General features: G+C 40.8%; 3 protein-coding genes and 1 pseudogene across 3 annotated transcripts; 2 read left to right on the top strand and 2 right to left on the bottom strand.

Annotated features, from left to right (window-relative positions):
• The first annotated feature begins 857 nt into the window (after positions 1-857).
• Positions 858-4,679, top strand: LOC148870098 (zinc/iron-chelating domain protein). The gene is made up of 5 exons (XM_088968185.1): positions 858-1,303; positions 2,240-2,318; positions 2,419-2,506; positions 2,612-2,714; positions 4,304-4,679. The coding sequence occupies exons 1-4, from the start codon at positions 1,055-1,057 to the stop codon at positions 2,703-2,705; spliced, it is 510 nt and encodes a 169-aa protein (XP_088824311.1). The 5' UTR covers positions 858-1,054; the 3' UTR covers positions 2,706-2,714; positions 4,304-4,679.
• A 1,655-nt stretch (positions 4,680-6,334) lies between these two features.
• LOC148870096 (uncharacterized) lies at positions 6,335-13,623 on the bottom strand. Its single transcript, XM_088968184.1, has 4 exons — positions 13,090-13,623; positions 11,351-11,526; positions 7,363-7,555; positions 6,335-6,797 (listed from the first exon to the last, which is right to left on the bottom strand). Exons 1-4 carry the CDS (start codon positions 13,166-13,168, stop codon positions 6,592-6,594), a joined length of 654 nt encoding a protein of 217 aa, XP_088824310.1. The 5' UTR covers positions 13,169-13,623; the 3' UTR covers positions 6,335-6,591.
• Positions 8,980-9,732, top strand: LOC148870097 (AP-3 complex subunit sigma pseudogene; annotated as a pseudogene).
• A 4,760-nt stretch (positions 13,624-18,383) lies between the features above and the next one.
• ALS3 (aluminum sensitive 3) lies at positions 18,384-20,618 on the bottom strand. Its single transcript, XM_088968182.1, has 3 exons — positions 20,146-20,618; positions 19,056-19,301; positions 18,384-18,917 (listed from the first exon to the last, which is right to left on the bottom strand). Exons 1-3 carry the CDS (start codon positions 20,374-20,376, stop codon positions 18,603-18,605), a joined length of 792 nt encoding a protein of 263 aa, XP_088824308.1. The 5' UTR covers positions 20,377-20,618; the 3' UTR covers positions 18,384-18,602.
• Between the last annotated feature and the right edge of the window lie 208 nt (positions 20,619-20,826).

The following is a 20,826-nucleotide window of genomic DNA, read 5'->3' as shown; positions in this document are numbered from 1 at the left end:
ATTTGTGAAATTCATTGTTTGGCTTAATTGGGGTTCTGATTGTTAAAATGAGCCAACCCAGATTGCAGACACAATCGTTCAGTATGGGGATGGGGTAAATCCCATGTATCTCAGAGGTGGTAGGTATTCCTTTAGCCCTTTCTTTTGCTGGATTCGTTTATGGAATCATCAGAAAAAGAAAAGACAGTTTCCTTAGAAGAAACTGATAATTCCTTGGAGGAACTTTGTGATGGGGAGAACCTTCATAACCTCAACTTGACGCCTTTACAGTGTAGAGAAGAAGAAGAGCTCAACCCATATACTGAGGTCGATGAATCCATGGAAAGCTCTGTAATTTAAGATAATATTTCAACAAATATTATCCAGTTTTGGGACTTCAGATTTAGAGATGTTAGGGCAGATATAGGCGAAGAAGAAATGTTACATTTTGAAGATTTGAAGAAAAATTTAAAATAAAATAATCCGTTAGGGATTCCGGTTGTCTATTATCTGAAATGTTGTCCGAGGTACTTCAAATAATCTCTTAAAACATTAAGGGTAGGTTTGTGATCATTTACTAAACCATAAGGGTGGTGTAAGAATTGATCCGATTGTATTGGACCGGTTGCGTATAACCGAGTATCTCCGAGATTGTTATTACCCGTATTCGTATTTGAATCTGTCTGGATGTTATTACCCGAGTATCTCCAGCGTGCACATCCACGGTGGGGCCGGAGACCTCGTAGCGCATCATTGGATTCGAATATTCTAATAATGCTACCATGAATGGTTGTGATCATCTGATTACGAATATGTGGTTATTACTTATTTTGTCTTATCCTCCATATGATTAGAGTCAGATGGGCAGAAGAGCATCCGATTAGGTCATGTTTTGACTTTTCAATGGGAATGAACAAAGTTACCTAACGTGTCTACAAGCTCGACAGAGACGGGAAACACGTAATCTTATCTGGTTATCTGGGTACCGTTTGCATAGCGGGAAGACAGAGTAGTCTCCAGCAGTCGTACCGACTACTGACCAGCGAACGACCAGCTCTCTGCCGGCGGTCTGCCTATGTCTCAGGTGGTGGTTGCCATTGCTTCCGTCGGCACCGCTGGTTTGACGACCTGTGGACCGCGCCAGAGAAGGGTAAAGGCCGAAACCAAGGACAAGGGGAGTAGCAGTAGCAATCTCGGCTTTGGCCGAGAGAGGAAGGAGCCATCGTGGCGGTGCGCGCAGGGGTGCGGTGCTTGCTGCAAGCTCGATAAGGGCTCCTCCTTCGCCACTCCTGAAGAGATATTCGAAGACCCAACTGATATTCGGGTTAGTTTGTAAATCCTATTAATTGGTTGTGTTTTTAATTTCTTTATTTTCTCTCCTTTTTTTATTAGTTGGAATCATAGTTACATGGGATCCTTATGCACTTGGAGTTTAATTTTGTCCCACTAGAAATTTTGTTTCCGTAAAGAACCAAAGAAGTGAACACCATGTAATTTGTGTTCTAAGTTCAGATTGTGTTCTTGCTAATTTGTAAATTATGTTTGTTTAGATGCTTCAATAAGTTATATATACATTCTTCTTGTTAGTTTGCTTTATTTTCTTTTATTTATTTTTATGGAAGGCAGGTCTTCTTTGAAAGTAATAATAATTTTTTTCCAATTTATGCCATTATCTGAGTCAAGATGTGTGTATGGAGTTGAGTTCATCTAACTTAATCCGTACTGGAGCTGCTGTTTAAATAAGCTTATTATGACATAACCAGCGTTTTGGGGCTTCTAAAATACTCAGAGGAAAGTTAATATGGAGATAGCCTTCCTAGTTCCCTTTATTGTTTTATGGAAGGGGGGAAATTTACATTCTTTAACCTTGTACTTGTCCTTCTCTATACACTAATTACGAAAATAAAATAAAGCAGTAAACAAACAAGTGGAATTGGATGATTGGTCTCATTGTGGAACTTGATGTTTCTTAATTCTTAATAGGTCGCTAATAAAAAATAAATTGTTTCTTAATAGGTCTATTTATCTTGGTTTTGACCATGTTTTTTTATCCTCGTCCAAGGTTCAACAAAGAAGCATAACATATTACTCCAATCAATCTCCCTGATAACTGACAAATTGAGCTTAGGCATGGCATCCTTTCAGTATCTCTCAATGATTTTGACATACTTACAAATGAAATTGTTCTTCACATATGCCCGTTTGACATGTTTTCTTGTATTTTCTACCTTCTTGATTATCTTCATTTCATAAATTCCAGCTCTATAGGAGCTTGATAGGTACAGATGGATGGTGTATACACTTTGAGAAAATCACACGTACATGTTCTATTTACTCTGGTAAGTTTACTTGGCTCAATGTCTTCTATAGTAGTATTTTGCTCAAGGTGTTTCGATGCTAAAGACCTTAACTTCCAACACTGTTAACCTGTTTTTCTAGATCGTCCATATTTTTGCCGTGTAGAGCCTGATATATTTCAAGCATTATATGGGATTGACAAGAAGAGGTTCAACAAGGAGGCATGCAGGTCCATAACTCCATTTGATACTTCCTATTCTTTCATACATGCTATAATTGAGTACTTTTATACTACCCCATTGCAATTTCTGCTGACTGTTTGTCTTTCTTGCAGCTTTTGCCAGGATACGATAAAAGCAATTTATGGTTCCCATTCTAAAGAGTTGGATAATTTCAACCGTACCATAAGGAACCCAAGTTCTACTTAAATTATTCTGGTAAGCTGAGATATCTCAAATATTGATATAGAAGAGGAGCTGGATGGTGTTTGTTCTGGTTAGGTTGCAACTTCAATCTGGCTAACCCAAAACCAACCTGACCCAACCTAAGAAAAAATGGACCAGTTGGGTTGGGCTCAAAATTGGGTTAGGATTGTGGACTTGACATTGGAAAGGGACACCCCCGTGTGGGCCCACCATTAACTTCTCTTTCTTAGCCCTAGACTCTCACCTTCAATCCTATTCAATAACCTCCAAGGGGAAATATTAGAAGAGGGGAGATAGATCCTATTAGCCAACAAAATGGCACTACTGGAACCAAAATATCTTATAAAGAAAGATGGATTGAGATGATTCTCATTGTATTATGATTGCACACCGATATGTCTCTAAACACACTAAAACACAATAATACCCATAAATAATTGAATTTTTATAAATCCATCAAAAAATGTTCAAATTTTTATAATGTGTATTGTCCTCCTCTTTCTTCAGGGTTAGAATTTCCAACATAAGGAGTGAGTTATGTCTGCTTAGAGAACTAGTTCATATCTTTGAATTCTTTACTTCTCACTCAGATAGGTGGCACTGCACATCAAGTAGTGAACTCTGCTTTGGGTTTATCCAATAAGCACTTATTTTGGGCTTATTTCCCAAACACAAATAAGTGCTTATTGGTGTGGTCTCAACCCAAAATAAGTGTTTATATTCAAATAAGCACTTTTTAAGCACTCCCAAACTTGGCCTTAAACTATTTTTGGCATGATTAGCATTCACCAACCAATCTGCTATTGCATTTCCTTCACTGTAGATGTGTATGTAAGCAACATTGGGGTGGAACCAACCACAAATATCATGACAATCATCAATGATCAACTTGATGCTCTAGATATTTCAACTCTGACCTTGCAAACAATCAATCACTAATCTCGAATCTCCTTCAATAATGACCGTTGCAAACAATCAAGGTTGTCCATGTCACCATGTCTCTGCTTGGTCCAAACCCCTTCCTAATTTCTTTTTATTTTATTTTTTTTATTTTTTAATTCCACATAATTGCTCATTAAACCAATAAGGAAACAACATAGGTTAAATTATCTCTAACAACCAATAGATAAAGAAAGAGGGATTTGTTTTTCTAATGTCTAGCCAAGTGGCACCACTATCCCCCACTTTCTCCTAAATTATCTTTAATTCCTATTTATCCTCTCCCAACTTTTTATTTATATCTATCTAAAGAATGTTCAAATTAATAAATTTAAGAAGTATTTAAATACTATAAAACTCAGAAGGAGTATATAATGTAGTTCCCTTCTTTCTACTGTGTTGCTTCCTTGAATACCTGTTTATTTATTTTACGATCTTGTTACTGATACTGTGTGAAATTCCAGCAACAGTTCAACTAACTGGACTACCCTGCTACAGACACCTAGGGATACGTTAAAAGTTGTATTGTAGTGTGTCTTGTCATAGGTCCAAGGTGTCTGTTGCAGGGTAGAACAGGTAGCTGAATTACCTGCTAGCACTCCTCATTCTGTTTTGCCTGAATCGTTTTTATTTGCAAATATGCATTGTATTCTTGCTTGCAGTTCTATTGCTAGTGGGATTAACGTGGAGCCTTCACTCCCTTCTTGTTCATCTCAAGGGATGATCCCTTTGAATTGAAAAGCAGCCTCACTGAGTATAGAGTGATGCCAATTCCTAGAATGAGGATCATAGAAGGTTGAAATTACTTGGAAAATGTGATGATGCAAAGGATAAAAGTACAATATTCCAAAGTGGGAATGAAAGCAAAATGAAGAATAGAAAGGTTTTATGTTATACTGATATTATTTTGTAATGTTTTTGCTATTTTTTCCTGAAAATCTAGGGTTTTTTCATTGTTAATGAAACCCTTTGATTGTGTTATTGATAGAAAAGCAAAATTAAGAATATATTAGAGTTTGGCTTCTTTTGAGTTCAGAATTCCATTGCTAAAGCTTTTACAAATACTGGAATAGCTAGATGCTCATGGTTATTACAACTTTATTCACAATTGTTATTGATGAAGATCATCCTGTGTTAGTGATAGGAGTTGCACCTTCTGACAGTAACTAATTGTTTACTGGTGGCATACCTGTAGAATTGTCTAATTTAAGCTGGATAACAAAGGATTGCTTTACACAATTCCCCGGGTTTTCAAGGCCATCTATCTAGCCTGGATGCATTTTCTACTCCTTTATTTTTTTTTTTTTTACTTCATAAGAAGTCTCTTCCTGTCTATGAACCATGTCTTCCCAGGATGTGAGGATCACATGTATCACATGTCAATGTTTGAAATATGTCTGCTATCATGTTTATGCCTTTGACTGCCAGCATAACCTATGTTTCATATGTTTACCATGGGAACACTCTGCTGGCAGAGCCTCTCTTCTCATCTTCCTTCTTGCCAAGTATGCATGGAAACTTTTTACCCTGTTTTCTTCAGATATAACTTTTAATATGCACATGTAGGTGATACACTTGAATTCATTGAGCTTTTCAGTTTGCATGGCTGGAAAGGCACACTTAAAGTTTAACTTTGGGATTTGCTGACTAGAAATAATTCTTCTTCCCATACACATATATGCATATAAATTTAAATATCATGTTGTAAATATGAAGAATCACTGTATGCTGGGACTTGGGATGACTCATGAACATGCAAACTGGTTCATAATACATGTGATATTAGTAATTATGTGAACAGCGTGCATTTTGATCTTTGATTAGTTAAATGATTGCTTGCCTACCTAAAATTATATGAAAGATAAGTAGCTCAAAACATATATGAATAAGTAGTGTTAGTACTGAAGAATGTATTTCTTACCACTTCTCAAAAAAAAAAATCACAGTATTAGAGTTGCAGCTTGGTGATATTTTATTACTTTATGCATGATGTTATTTAGTGCTTTAGCTGTTGGAATTTAAAGAACACTAGGTTACTGTATGTTATAATAAGTTATTTGAGTTGTTGATGTTGGTCCTATATGAAGCATACATCAGAATTAGTAGCTGAAGTTTCATGTTTGGAGCTTGCATCATTCACATTCCAATTGATAAAAAAAAAAATCATTCACATTCCACATCATGTCTGGGCTTTAGTTCCCATCAATCTGGATAGCCTGCGAAACCTGGCAGAATAGAATCCTCACCAAGAGAAACTGATAATCCCACAGGACACGAATGTATAATTGATAAATCCAACGTCCACAACTATCTGTTCTAGAGAAGTAAAGGATTTAGTGATTTTTATCCAAAGCTGGCCTTTTCTCATGGTTAATTACATTTTCTTTTTGCGGCACTAATACATCCATAAATGCTGAGGAAAAGAAACCAACCACCATTCGGTTGCATTCCAATCAACTAGTCCTCACAGAATTAATCTGTTCTAACAGAAAAGCAACTACTGGCATAGACAAGGATCACCCATAGACATAGATCATTCATTTCCAGTGAACTATATCATCATTGTCATCTAAGCCTTGTCCCAACTATAATCAGCTACACGAATCCTGTTTCGCTATTCCGTTCTATTCAGTGCCATATCCATCATCCTGGTGAACTATATCTGTGCTTTAGATGGTAGTAGACAACAAAAATTTTCTAAAGTATAATTTTTCTTGGTGCATTTCAAAATAAAATTTGCATACCATAGGTACACCAAAGTCTAGACTCTGCTACTCATTTTACACAAAGCAACTACCAATATAAACAGGGCAATAAAGCCCAAATAATGTCAGACAGGATATGATTTCTTATACCATATCTCTAGACTCTGCTACTCATTTTACACAAGGCAACTACCAATATAAACAGGGCAGTAAAGCCGAAATAATGTCAGACAGGATATGATTTCTCATATCATATCTCCAATACCGATTTCATCTTCAATGTCATCACCCTCGTCAAAGAGCTTTAGAAAGCGTGCCTGATCGTGTTCTCTCTTTTTCCTCCTCCAGTATTTATAAGCAGCTACAGCACCAAGGATGGATGCAACAGAAACCAACACACTGATCATTATCACCCAAACCACATTTATTCCTTTTCCTGCAACAACTTTGTCTGTGAACCAGAAGTATGATTAGAACCTACAATCACATGGTCAACACCAGAAATACAACTACAAGGTATACTCTAAATAAACTGAAATGCAAAGACATGAGTAGAGGAAAATGTCAATGAAATGCTAAACCAACAGAAGACCAATATTTTCGATTCATTCTATTATTTCTGGACTAACTCCTGGATAGGGCTGTCAATGGGTCAGACTCGGATCAGATAAGCCTGGATGGCTGGATTTAATTAGATACTATTTATAATAGGGTTAGACACAACATATAGTGACATCATTAGTAAACTAGAATGGCCAAACCATGATTGATATTTGGAGGGAGGTTAGGACTGTATCCAGTCTACCCCTCCCAAAAACCCCTAGCTAGGACCAACATATAGTGACAGCCTACTCTAGGATGGGCCGCAGCTATAACATCATAAAGATACTGTGATTTTAAGATCCTAAATCCTCCGATTAAAATTGTTTTATACCCCTTTATTTGATAAAGATTTTCCTAAACTAACATATAAGTTGACATTGGTAAATAAATGCACATTTTATAGAACTGCTCACCAGTTTCAACACACTGGCTACATAAAAATGTAGCATTGAATTCTTTGTCTTTGGAATGCACATAATTCCCATCAGGAGCCATAAAATCAGAAGGACAAAGTTCCCACTCATCAAAAATCGCATCTGCTTTTATGATGTCTTTCTCATACAACCCACATCTCTTACATTTCTTTTCTGCAAGTTCAGTCAGAGGCTGCAACAAGAACATCACAATTTCATCATTAGATGCCTTGAATAAAATTCCACAAAAATAAGTAACCAATTTACTGGGTACAGCATCTGCAATATAATGATCTATTGCATGAACTAGGCAAGTTGGAGATACAAATTCCAGTGAGATCTTACAAGCCTATCTGCAAGTAAATTAGCAGATACAACTAGGCTATTTGGAGATACAAACTCCAATGAAATCTGGCAAGCCTATCTGCAAGTAAATTAGTATCTAGCGATTAATCACCTGGATCTTAGTAACAAGAACCATCCTAGGCAGGGACTTCCACACTCGGTGTTTCAAAGAATTAGTAGTGGAATTGGAAATGAAATGCAATTCTTAGGTTTTAGAAACATGCTTCATAACAGTTCCGGGTTCCTAGCAGAAAGAGGGAGGCTTATAAAAACATTTGATTGCTTAAGCACCCTTCCGGCCAAAGCGGGACTCTCCTCACTCAGAGAAAATGTTTTTTGTATCTTCCAACAACAGTTAATTCCTACTAAATTGGAAAGTTACTCCAATGAGCACTGCAAATAAGACATTCTTCCATGTGTCCCACCCAATGGGTCAAATCTCCCACTCTTCCAGTCTTCCCCCCTCTCCCCTATCCATTTGAAAAAGCAAGTGGACAAAAATAAATAAAATATATCCATTTAGCAAAGTGCCCTTGAACTTCATCAACAGGTCAAAAGTCAAAACACTATATCCATTTTCATTCAGCAAGCTCATCACTCTTATTCTTCGGTCTGTCTTAAAAACACATACACATAAACCTTATGTATATATTCATAATCATGCATAAATCCACACACGCACAAGGTCCATATCCAATCTACCCCTCCGAAGACCCCGGATAGCTGGGACCATCATTAGTGACTGCATACATTCCATCATACTCCATGATCTGATTAACTGGCCTGATAGTTACCCTACACCTCAATGTGGTCAAAACCCCAGGAGCAACTCAAACTAAGTCCCTGGAGAAGCACCAGCATTAGGCCATTGCCCAATGGTGGTCCCAGCTATCTGGGGTCTCGGGAGGGGTAGACTGGGCACAGTTTGTGGCCGCCCTCAGACTCAGACCTGTGTTCTCAAGTTTGCCAGCCCAAGATTTTACCATTACACCAAATAATGCCCTTGGAGAAGCACCAGCAACTTGGCTCTAAATTATATTGGAACTGCCATCCCAAATCAGACCAGAAGAAACAATGGTGATCTCTACTGCCATGTTTGAAAACACCTTTTATACAAGGACCTAAACCCCCGATTAAGCAACCCTCAAAATCAAGCTTGACAGATGAGGTATCCACTCCTGCACCAAAACCTGCTGATTGACCGAGGAGGATGGCAATGGCTTAACTGATTTAAGAAATTGAAACCAACCCAGTACTATTATCTGCAACGAGATGGAAAGCTTCCTTTGGATAGGCAAAAGGCGTCTTTTCATATGGAAAAAGCTCTCCAAAAAATTGAAACTAAATACCCAGAAGGCAAATAGCAAGAACTTCCCAAAACTGGAACATCAGTAAAGCAAAATTTATCCCTTGCAAGCTATTTGGACGAATGCCAAATGATTTCCTTTTAGCATACTAAGAAACAAGGGAGAGATGAAATGCGCCACCTTCAGCTTCAATTTAGGAGTCAGCATGATATGGGCATTGATGGTGATGAAAGTTGAACACCCAAGGCAAGATTTGCCTTGCCAAATTCTATGATTTTCAGCCTGCAGAGAAGCAGCGAGAGCTGAGAATGTAAGCAACTTTATCCAGGCTGATGCAATTTCCGCTCCGGATACCTTGATGGTATACAAGCATTATGCAACCCTCGACTTTGTCTTTGTGTTTGATAGTTCTGAAAATGAGCTAGCTATGCTTGATCTTATGCAAGTATTTGTTGAGACAAAGGACAAATGCTTCAAGAATGCATTTGAGATTGACATTGTATAATTGTGTTCAATTTTAGCAAGATGGATGCTATTTTAGATGAGATCATATTTGGAGGTCAAGTGCTTGAAACAAGTTCAGCAGCTGTTGAAGAAATCACCAAGTTGGAGAAGGCCTCAAATGCAATGGCACTTGTTCCCAAATCAGTTTCTGGCTGGCAGAGTCGATGACACCTGTGACATTTGGTTTGCAATGTAACTGTGGATGCATTGTTCTTGCACATTTACAGGAACTTTTGGTGTTTATGCCGATATTTGTATTTGATATTGACATTTTGCATGAAGTAAAATCTTTGAAAGCTGCTACAGAAAAAACGTTTAAAAAAAGTACACTAGGAAACACAATTTAACTATTGTGTCTATGTGGTTGTGCAAAGATCATGCAGAAATTCTATTGTATTTATCTCAGTTCAAATGTTTCTAGAATTTGCATTTAAGGGTGCGTTCGGTTGTAATGCAAACGCAAATATATTTGTATATTATATATTATATATTTATCCTATTTTCGTTTCATGAATGCAAACACGGTTCAGATTTTAAGCCGTTTTTATACTAATCGGTGCTAAGTGTGGTCCCCATCATTAAATGCTCCAACTACCTTATGTTCCAATGCCTTTATCAAAAGAATAGAAAATTGTATCCAAAAAATAGGTATAATAATGCTCTCTTTTCACAGCACAAAATTGTCAGAAAATACATTTTTTATCTGATAATCATTACTTTTTTATATGTCAAACAAACACTTGCAAACCCACAAACAGCAGTATATAAATACCCTGATTCAACATTTGAAAGGAGTACACATACAAATATGTACAGTACAAACACATTCAAACTAATGCAAATTACAATGTTTTGCACTCTACATATTTGTATTCATACTCATTCCAAACTGAGCCTGCACTTATATTTTGTTTGCATTTGCACTGTATATATTTGTATTTATAGTCTTTCCAAATCAAGATTCAAAATATCGTTACGTACTGGTTTGTATTGACCAATACGTATTATATTGTGGCCTTCCTGATACACCCCTACAGGGAGTGTTTCAGGTCAAACCATAGTTACCCCTCTGAACCAGATTCGAAAAATCAGCAGTACCCTCCTAATTCCATCCTAGTGATTGGAATACCTAGCAAGGTCTACCTTTTTCCAATTTCCTATCTTTCTTGCTGCAGACACGGCAGGTTAACGACAATTAACTTGACATGGTAAAATGAGGAGTGAGAATTAAGGCTATGTTTGGTTTGAAGGGAAAGGTAGATAGGAATAAGAATTAAGGCTATGTTTGGTTTCCCTTCCTTTCTCTACCTTTTTCCTTCAAACCAAACACAGCCTAAATGTCATGCGAGGACAAACCATCTTTTCCCAACAGCATTTGCTGTGGAAAGTTGATTGAGTCAATCTGTTTATAATTAAACAGGTAGCTCTCTCATCACCTATCAAACGAATAGTAACTAGAGCTGGGATGTATTTCAAATGCCCACTTAACCATACAAGTAGTTTGGAGAATCACCAGAGTTGAACTTGCGGCAGAATTCTGCAGCATCCAGGAGCAAAAACTAGAGCTGGGATGTTTTTCATAACCTATCAAACGAATAGTAACTAGAGCAGGGATGTTTTTCAAGTGCCCACTTAACCATACAAGTGGTTTAGAGAATCACCAAAAATAATAAACTTGTGGCAGAACTCTGCAGCTTCCAGGAGCAAAAACTGCCTTGTATGTTATGCAATACTATTATCCTGGAAATATTTGCAAGACAAAATAGCATCTAACAAAAAATAAATAAATAAATATTTTGAGTTTTTAAATTGTATTAAGAACCACTACAAACCTGCCAGGATTCTTCACCCTTGAAAACATATATGTGGTGTGCTTCCGTCACATCCGGTAAAATTGTCTTGTTCTCCCCTTGACATCGAAAATAAATTGTTGGCTTTGCACTTAGCCATTCATGAGTTCTAAAAATTTGAATCGACGTCAGTGTAACAGTTCCAGATGAAAAGGCTCCTGCAAATAGACACATCATTGTTTAGGTTTCTGGAAAGAAAACAAATTCCCATTTTCCATTCACATACCACGAGACCAAATCAGCCCCCCACAAGATTGCCCCCCACAACATCCCACAGCACATCCCCACCCTGGATTGAAAACATCTCCTAATGATGACATTATCATTTTTGGGATTATCAATGGGAGATGTTCTCAATATATGACGAGAATGTGCTGTGGGACGTTGTAAGGGGCAATCTTGTGGGGGGCTGATTTGAATTCACAAGCCACAGAGTATTTGAATCTGATGTATGCATTCCTAATTAAGCTACGAGCTGGAAAAAAGTGAGGGAATTACAGAATGCCGGATTTACAAAGCCTCAAATTATGGAGCACCTCCATACGCACATATATCATATATGTATGTGGTGGAAGAGAGAGATGTAGGAGAAAAAGAAGGATGTCAAAGATAGCGAGTCAACAAAGTAAGAAAGCTATGCAGGATACATGTCCCAATCCCACCTTGCATTCAGGAAATTTTCCAAGTAGATAGATTTATGTAGTCACTGCAGGCCACAAAAAATGAAACCACATTATCTGTATTCTGGGAGTGTGTTTTTGGGTGTTTCCATTCCAAAATCATGGAACAGAGGCTTTTCTTTTTCATTTTTTCCCTTTTTGGTTACAAAGGAAAGAGAAGCACTAAACAAGACGGCTAGTGCGGCCCGAACAATCCTTTTTTCAAAATTCTATCAAAGTCTGAGAAATTAAGGTCTTGATCATGATCGATGCTTTCCAGGTTCTCAACTTTGGCTAAGAAATCAGCTATTTGGTTTCCCTCTCTATGTGCATGCTAAATAAATTTGATTTTTTCCTCTGATTTGCATAACACGGGTTTGGATGCCAGCAACAATGTTTCCAATGGTCGAAGGAGGATTGATTCTCTTATTGATGTTATCAATTACAATTCTGGGTAAACGGAAAACGAGAAATGAAGAAAGAAAAGTAAGGGAAGCCAACACGTTAGGACAATCTGAGCCAAACTAACTACTTTACATCCATTCTCCCAAAATATGATCGAGACCCAATAATCAAAATTAACAAAAGAAAACATACAAAAGATCCAAAAAAAAAAAAAAAAAAAGCGTATTCTTTTGTACGTGAAACAGCGTCCTCTGTTCCTACGAAAGATTTAATTTCTGATGTCAAGCTACTAGTAAGATCAGTTTCCTTAATGACTCACGACCCATATGATAAGATCCCCTTCCTTCAATGCAACCAATTTGCTCTTTTTGTCACTGATTATCTGGCCAAAGTCCTTATTGAACGGGTTTTAAATGTCCTCCATGCATAAGATCCCCTCTATCCTAGACAATTCTGAATCTCCTTAATCTGTCTAAAACTCTAACATACCCCATATGATTGATGATCAATCTCCGAGGCGTAACTCGCCATTATGCTAAATTCTTTTTGTGTCGACGATGTTACCCTTGAAACCGGGAAGAAGAACAGAATTTCTCAAATAGAAAATTGTCCTGATCAACAATTTGAAGCACGAAAATTGAAAGAAAAAAGGATTACCTGGAAGAAAGCAAACGAAGACAGGAAAAATGAGAATAACACTACGAACTTCTGAATTCAGCAAAAATCGAACCGTCATAACGCTTGCTCCCAGACAAGATCAAATGGCTGATTGGCTGATTATTCATTCAGAAAGATAACAGCGCAGAAGGGTGGGGAGGGAGTAAAGATTGGTGCAATATGGGAGCTGGTGTTTTCCCGGGAATTCGTAGCATCAGAGAAATGTTTCTCTCCGTATTCCGGGTGATGGGCGGGAACATGGGGAAGCACCTTGCGCTCGCAGAGGACTGGTTCTCCTTAACCGTCCAGTCGAAACGAAAAAGGAAAGAGATCATAGCCGTCAAATAAACTTCAGAATAGTCTGATCCCTAGATCTAAACCGTCCAATAGGCAATCTGGAAGGTAGTTAGATTAAATTTAATTGGAGCCCGGATCTTTGGAATTAAAAGCTCTGTTCGTACATTAACATCCCGCCGCACATCGAAAATATTTCCGTACATATGATTCCTAGAAAACGTCACGAATGTTCTAGGGGTGGATTGAACTGTAAGAACCCCTTTTTATAGTGTTTTTTTTTTATTGTGTTTTTATTATAGTCATTTGTTTAAATTTCGTAAAGTTTTATATTCATTCTATTAAATTGACCAGTCAAATATTAAACTGTAAGCACGACTCATAGCAATTATATATCCTCACGCCTAAAAATTAGTCACTTAAATGTTTTGTTGGAAGTTGAAACAGCTATGACCCCTTTTTTTTTTTTTATTTGACATCAAAATAGTTTAGTTGGAGGGTTATTTTTATGAAAATAATTTAGTTAGAGGGTTATTTTTATTATAGATGGATGGCGGAATGCACATGAAATTAGAAAATCTCTCTATATCTTGTTCCCACTCACACTGTCACACACATCCGGAGCTCCTAAAAGCAAAAATCATACAAACACCATGGTCATGAGGGCACAACATGCAGCGTACATCACATGGGTTTTATCCGTGCTTCACATATGACATATCTATCTCCCTTTTCTTGAGTTGTGACTAAGTCTTCATCCCGTTGGAGGCTTTTCACCCACCTAACCCGCAAGGACTCCGGTATATAAAGACATCACCTCCCAAAGGGGAGGGAGAGGGGAAAAACGATGGTAACCCCTACTCTCTAGCTCTCTCATTTCTCTCCAAGCTCTCATTTCTCTCCAAACTCTCTGTAATCAGAATGCTAACTTAGGCATCGGAGAGTCCCCACCGGGTTTTCTGATTCAATTCTCGCAGGTCCCTCAACTCCCACCGCCTATAAAGGAGAGGAAATCACCTCATGCAGAGGGTAGTCAGGTTGCGTTGCACTAGGGAGCTCTACCATCCTCTGAGTTGCAGGCCGCCTAGGAGCAGGTCAAATGACGAGTCCACCAGGGAGCTCATCACTAGGCAGTTCGCCACCAGGCAGTTCGCCACCAGGCAATTCGCCACCAGGCAGTTCACCACCAAGCAGTTTGCCACCAGGGAGTTCGCCACCAGGCAGTTCACCACCAGGGAGCTCACCACCAAGCAATTCACCACCAGGGAGCTTGCCATCAGGCATTTCTCCACCAGAGAGTTTGCCACCAAGCAATTCGTCACCAAGTAGCTCTCCACCAAGGAGCTCACCACCGAGCAATTCGCCACCAAGCAGTTCGCCACCAGGGAGCTCGCCACCAGGTAGTTCGCCACCAGACAGTTCGCCACTAGGCAGCTCGCCACCTGGCAGTTTGCCACTAGGGAGCTCACCACCAAGCAGTTTGCCACCAGGGAGCTCACCACCAAGCAGTTCACCACCAGGGAGCTCACCACCAAGCAGTTCACCACCAGGGAGCTCGCCACCGGGCAGTTCTCCACTAGGGAGTTTGCCACCAAGCAGTTCGTCACCAAGTAGCTCTCCACCAGGGAGCTCGCCACCAGGCAGTTCTCCACCAAGGAGTTCGCCACCAAGTAGCTCATCACCAAGGCATGTCACCACTGGGTCAAATAACGAGGTACTTAGCCAAAAAAAATTTATACATCACAAAAAATGGTACGTAACCAGAAACGGTTACATCAATTGGCGCCGTCTGTGGGAAAACACTACAAAAAGCTAAGTTCTCATCCTACAAAAGCTAAGTTCTCATCTTACCAAAGCTAAGTCCTCACTTTTTAGAAATTGAAGCTATCGCTTTATAGTTTACATTTTTTATGAACTCAAAGACTATGCAGGGAGCTAACAGACTAAGTAGTTCTACCAACCTTACTTTCAATTCAGATAATGCCTCATCAGTCCTCTCTGCAAGGTCCCTCCTACAAAGATGAGCTCTTCGTGGCTTCCATGGGATTTGGCGGCCAACAGACTACATAGGCGCCTTTACTGGTCGAGCCTTCCAAGGCTCCCATGTGAGCTGGTAACCTAAAGTTAGTAGTGCTGCCCCCGAAGGTCGAGCTCCTAGTAGCTTCTTGTAGGAGTGGGTGACCGACATTACGAAGCTGATGCAGCACAATCATAGCTCGAAACCTCACAGGCAAAGCCTACGGGCCACATTATTGCTTAAGACCCGATTGCCTCTCCGGCATGGGCAAGGTAAAAAAAGAGTAGACTACGAGTCACTCCCAAAGCCTACGGGTCACATTACTGCTTAAGACCCAGTCGCCTCTCCGGCACGGGCAAAGTAAAAAAATAGTAGACTACAAGTCACTCCCAAAGCCTACGGGCCACACTATTGCTAAATATCCAGTCGCTTCCTCAACATGAGCAAAATTAGCAAAAGTTAACTATAAATTGCCCCAGAGCCTAAGGGCTATACTACTGAACTGGCAGAGACCCCCTCAACTTACTGGCAACTCACCACATACAGGCAGCTCCCAAAGCCTAAGGAATTGGATCAGCACTTACTAGCTCGTTGACTTACAGGCCAAAAAAAATCTACTCCCTTCGCTGAGTTACTCTCAGCTCGGGAGTGGAGGGAAATTGATGAGTGCAGATTTGGCCCTCCAATGAAATTGCAACATGTGACACCTCGTGACAACCAGGCAAACACCCAGGCAACAACTTACCAAGTTGTTACCCCACCCGGGCATCGGTCTGGCTGGCCTGGCACGACCTGCACGCGGCCTACGGGCGGCCTACGCGTGACCTGGCGCGGCCTGCGCGACCTGGCCGACCTAGATTGGCCTGGCACATGATCCGACCTAGCCGACCTAGCTGTCCATAAGACGCCCACCGATGAATCATAATGGCGTACCCCGCGAGCTCGGTAGCTCACTAAGGAGCTCGCCAAGGAACTCGATAGCTCGCCAAAGAGCTCGCCAAGGAGCTAGGCAGCTCTCCAAGGAGCTCACCACCAAGGAGTCAGGCAGCTCGGCAAAGCTCGACATAAGCAGTTCGGCATAGCTCTCCCAGGCAGCTCACTACTTGTAGGGTAGCTCGGTACAGGAGTAGTTTGGCGTATCGCAGGAAGATCTCATGCCTGACAACCTGGCCTAGACACTGACCCGCCAACTGACACAGGCGTTGACCTGACAACCTGGCCCAGACACCGACCCACCGACTGACACAGGCGCCGACCTGACAACCTGGCCTAGACACCGACCCGCCGACTGACGCAGGCGCTGCCCTGACAACCTGGCCCAGGCACCGACCTGGCCGCCTGACACAAGTGCTAGCCTAACTACCTCGAGGAGTTCACCACCGTACCCCAGTTCTTGCGGGATGTGACGAGTCTTACCGTTTGGAGGCTTTTCACCCACCTAACCCGCGAGGACTCCGGTATATAAAGACCTCACTCCCCAAAGGGGAGGGAGAGGGGAAAAAAGGATGGTAACCCCTTCTCTCTAGCTTTCTCATTTCTCTCCAAGCTCTTTGTAATCAGAATGCTAACTTAGGCATCGGAGAGTCCCCGCCGGGAAAATACCTCTGGGTCCTCTGATTCAGTTCTCGCAGGTCTCTCAGCTCCCGCCGCCTACAAAGGAGAGGAAATCACCTCATGCAGAGGGTAGTCGGGTTGCGCTGCACCAGGGAGCTCCACCATCCTCTAAGTTGCAAGCCACGTAGGAGCAGGTCAAATGACGAGTCCACCAGGGAGCTCGCCACCAGGCAGTTCGTCACCAGGCAATTCGCCACCAGGCAGTTCGCCACCAGACAGTTCGCCACCAGGCAGCTCGCCACCAGGCAGTTCGCCACCAGGCAGCTCGCCACCAGGGAGCTCACCACCAAGCAATTCGCCACCAAGGAGCTCGCCACCGGGCAGTTCTCCACCAGGGAGTTTGCCATCAGCAGTTCGTCACCAAGTTGCTCTCCACCGGGGAACTCACCACCAAGCAGTTCTCCACCAGGGAGTTTGCCACCAAGTAGCTCATCACCAAGGCACGTCACCACCAGGTCAAATAACGAGATACTTAGCGAAAAAAAAATTTATACATCACAAAAAATAGTACGTGACCAGAAACGGTTACATCAAAAACAAAACCAAATTTTCTAGTATAGAAGTTATATGAACATGATGCAGAAGAAAATGTTTTTCAAATCAAATGAAAGAACATAAAACAACACCAAAAATACACACACAACCAATAACATATTTTTGTGTTTTTATTTTAAGAAACCATCTGTTTTTAAATTAAATAATTTTGATTTATTTTCGAAACGGACAACAAGAAAATCAATTTACATTGCAGAACGCCTCCTAAGATCATGATTTCTCCTCACAGAGGCCCGGAACCAGATTCCGTGGGCCGGAATTGCTCGACGATGAGGCTCGGGAAATTCCAATTCCAACATGATCTCCATCAGCACCAGGTTTGTCTTTGTCCAATCACGCAACGCAAGGAATGGATGCCTCCACAATGAGTGCTCAAGAATCAAGCATTGGTAGATGAATATACCCAAATAAAGCGTAGAGGGGATTCGATATTGCTGGGAAAAGTAGAACTCCCTCTTTTGCAGTAAGGACTAAAGGATGGCCAGCGCCACATAGCAACAGTGAAACTGTCCAAGTACTGGCTCTGTGGCTCACACTGCTCACAACCGAAAATAGATTTCTGGGAGTCTGGGAAGCACCTTTGGAGAAAAAGTCATCAATCGGGTGAGGAAGGAGTAGCCCTGTATTTTACAGTTTGCACAATTCATTCTGGGGGAGGGAGGTTAAGAAGGGCCAAAATACGAAGTCTGACTGAATATTTTATTTTTTTGGTGAGTGGGTGGGTCCATTAATTCATTCCACCAAATCCTGTTTCCACTGCAATAATCCAAAAAGAAACAGCCTGTAGGCTGTAGAGAGTAGAGACGAAGCTATATATTCACCAAACTCCTTGTGGGATTTCCTTCATTAAATGGTTACAAAAATTTAAGAGTTCAGCAAATTTCATTCACAAAATCACAAGTTGGTAGAAAATCAAGCTTCTGTCACTGAACAAAAACTCCCTGCAGTTGCATGCATTAGCTCACATTCAACAAGTTGGCCGTAGGAGATCTGCTATCATCTATATATATGCAAATGCAACACAGCTGGGTGCCTACTCGGAAGCAAAGACCTTGGTCTCCAACTGGTAAGCTTTGGTGAAAAAGGCGGGCCAACAGAGGTAAGTGGACATAATGCTGCTGACAGTTGATGCCCCGACGAGCATGTTCATAACCACGATCTGCAGCTGAATGGCCTCCAGAGGAGACGCGCCTCCCATTATAAGACCAGTCATTGCGCCCGGCAGAGAGATCAGTCCCACTGTCTTGGCATTGTCCAACACAGGAGAGAGAGCAATAACCAGAGATCTTTTCACTTGCTGGAGTGTGGCCTGACGTGGGGTTGCTCCAAGGGCCAATGCTGTCTCAACCTAAACAAAGATTCTCACAATTCTGACCACTATTTCTTACTTATGTTTAAGAAAACCTGGAAATGTAAAATTGATCTACCGCTTTTAACTTCCTTAAACTAAGATGAAATTGTTTAAATTGGAAGTGAGTCAATTTACCAGGCTTTTCTGAACTTTTATGTCGTCTCGGAGTCTTTTCATTGTAACCCCAGTTACAGTCATTGCGTTGCCAACCATCATTCCTGCAACAGGGATGATGTACCGTGGGGTGAAGGGGAAAACATTCAGCACCACCAGCAAGAACATGGTCACTGCAGTTCCGGCCAAAATGGAAGCTCCGGCAACGTACTTCCCACGTGGCACTTGTTTAGCGCGCTGCCCTGCTGTATAACCAGCAACAGAAACCTGAAAGGGCACGAAGACATGTATAATTCGATGAAATTATTATCTTCAACCGCTCAAGGTCTTTGAATCGGGTACTGATCTACTGGAAGAAGCCTTGAGACTTGGGACTATCAAAGATCTGTAACCCCTCCTAGAATTCAGTGTCTTAATTCTAGATCCATCTGCTCATGTGGATGTCCAATGAATGTAGACAAGAAGAAAATTTTAAAGATCAACAGAAGAGTCCTAGAAATAATATCTAGCGCAAAAAGCGATTTCAACTTCATGCGGGCAAAAAAAAAAATGAAGGAATTTGGAGCTAAAATCACCACCAATTCAAATTCCATTGTTTAATTTATCAGTCATATAGAAACCCCACTAACACTCCAATCTCAAGCACCAATCTACATAAGGTAGAACCTAAGCTCGTCTTTAACACAGTGACAGCGCTGATGATTTATACAAACAGAGTACACGCGTTCCCCTGTTTCAACTAGGACCATCTTTGTCTGAGTCCATTACTATAGACCTCTAACTGCATATTGAGAGGGAAACACCCTTTTCTCCCTCTGTCTCGATTTATAAGGATCGAGCTAAGTTCATAGCCATGAATGGTACTAAGTCAACAGATTGCTGTACCATCGTTAAATTTTATGAACCTAAAAAGCCTTGTTTCAATTCAGAACTCAGAAGGTTTCCTGGGTTGTTAATGAAAGCAAATTAAGAAAAAAAAAGGATTCTAACGCCAATTCTCCTGTAATTCATTCCTCATGCAAGTAGCCTGCCCAACTATTTCCCAAAAATCAAACTAAACCCCTGTTCCAGAACTAGAAGAGAAAAAAAAAATGATTGTAAAGAAACGAACCATGAACAAGTAGGCAAGAACAATCCAGCCACCGTTATTCTGACTGAAAATAAACTGAAGGACGAAGCCGATAATAGATAACTGAACAAAGGCCCTAGCAATCGAATAGATCATCTCCTTCTCCAAACCCAGTTTCTGTACCATCGACAGAGCAACCGCCATTAAGACCACGGCAAGTGCTGCAACCGGCTTCAACATGCCTTTGAGGAAGCCAACCCAGTCGAAATCCATGGCGGGTTCTCTGCAAGAACTCTGACTCTGAGCGTACAACCAAACAGCTTACAAGGATGGCCGTGGCCGTGGAATGATAATCCCCTGTTTTGAAGGAATTCAGATCATCTTATGTCCCGCTGCTGACAAGTGAGGAGAGACATCTCGTGGAGTTTTTCTTTTTTGCTTCATAGACATCTCGTGGAGTTGTTTATAGAGGAAAGTCGACCTGGGAAAGGTCGGACCTTGCATCATGCAACGTCAATTCGACTCATTTTTCTTATTTATTAAATAAGGATGAGCGGAATTAGTGGAGCACGGAGAAAGTACGTACGGCGATACGAAAGTGGAGGGTACACAAAACGGAAAAGGAGGGTTCTTTGTCAGCATCTTTTGGAGGTTTTCGATCACAGATAATTAATTCTTGCCACGTTAGACCCAAGTGTCACGACGTAGATGTTGATCCGTCTG

Source organism: Nelumbo lutea, chromosome 2 (assembly GCF_056320005.1).
Source record: "Nelumbo lutea isolate HS-2025 chromosome 2, American lotus-T2T, whole genome shotgun sequence".
NCBI classification, from domain to species: Eukaryota; Viridiplantae; Streptophyta; class Magnoliopsida; order Proteales; family Nelumbonaceae; genus Nelumbo; species Nelumbo lutea.
The sequence above is the reverse complement of the archived record's forward strand: the minus strand, read 5'-3'. Positions and strand labels throughout refer to the sequence as shown.

Coding starts and splice junctions, on each gene's coding strand:
- LOC148870098 (XM_088968185.1), top strand. CDS start 1,055: ATGTCTCAGGTGGTGGTTGCCATTGCTTCCGTCGGCACCGCTGGTTTG. Junction 2,319..2,418: donor TACATGTTCTATTTACTCTG/GTAAGTTTACTT, acceptor CTGTTTTTCTAG/ATCGTCCATATTTTTGCCGT. Junction 2,507..2,611: donor TTCAACAAGGAGGCATGCAG/GTCCATAACTCC, acceptor TCTTTCTTGCAG/CTTTTGCCAGGATACGATAA.
- ALS3 (XM_088968182.1), bottom strand. CDS start 20,376: ATGGATTTCGACTGGGTTGGCTTCCTCAAAGGCATGTTGAAGCCGGTT. Junction 19,302..20,145: donor TTCTTGCCTACTTGTTCATG/GTTCGTTTCTTT, acceptor GTGCCCTTTCAG/GTTTCTGTTGCTGGTTATAC. Junction 18,918..19,055: donor TAAAAGTTCAGAAAAGCCTG/GTAAATTGACTC, acceptor ATCTTTGTTTAG/GTTGAGACAGCATTGGCCCT.
- LOC148870096 (XM_088968184.1), bottom strand. CDS start 13,168: ATGACGGTTCGATTTTTGCTGAATTCAGAAGTTCGTAGTGTTATTCTC. Junction 11,527..13,089: donor CTTCGTTTGCTTTCTTCCAG/GTAATCCTTTTT, acceptor GTCTATTTGCAG/GAGCCTTTTCATCTGGAACT. Junction 6,798..7,362: donor TAGCCAGTGTGTTGAAACTG/GTGAGCAGTTCT, acceptor TCTGGTTCACAG/ACAAAGTTGTTGCAGGAAAA.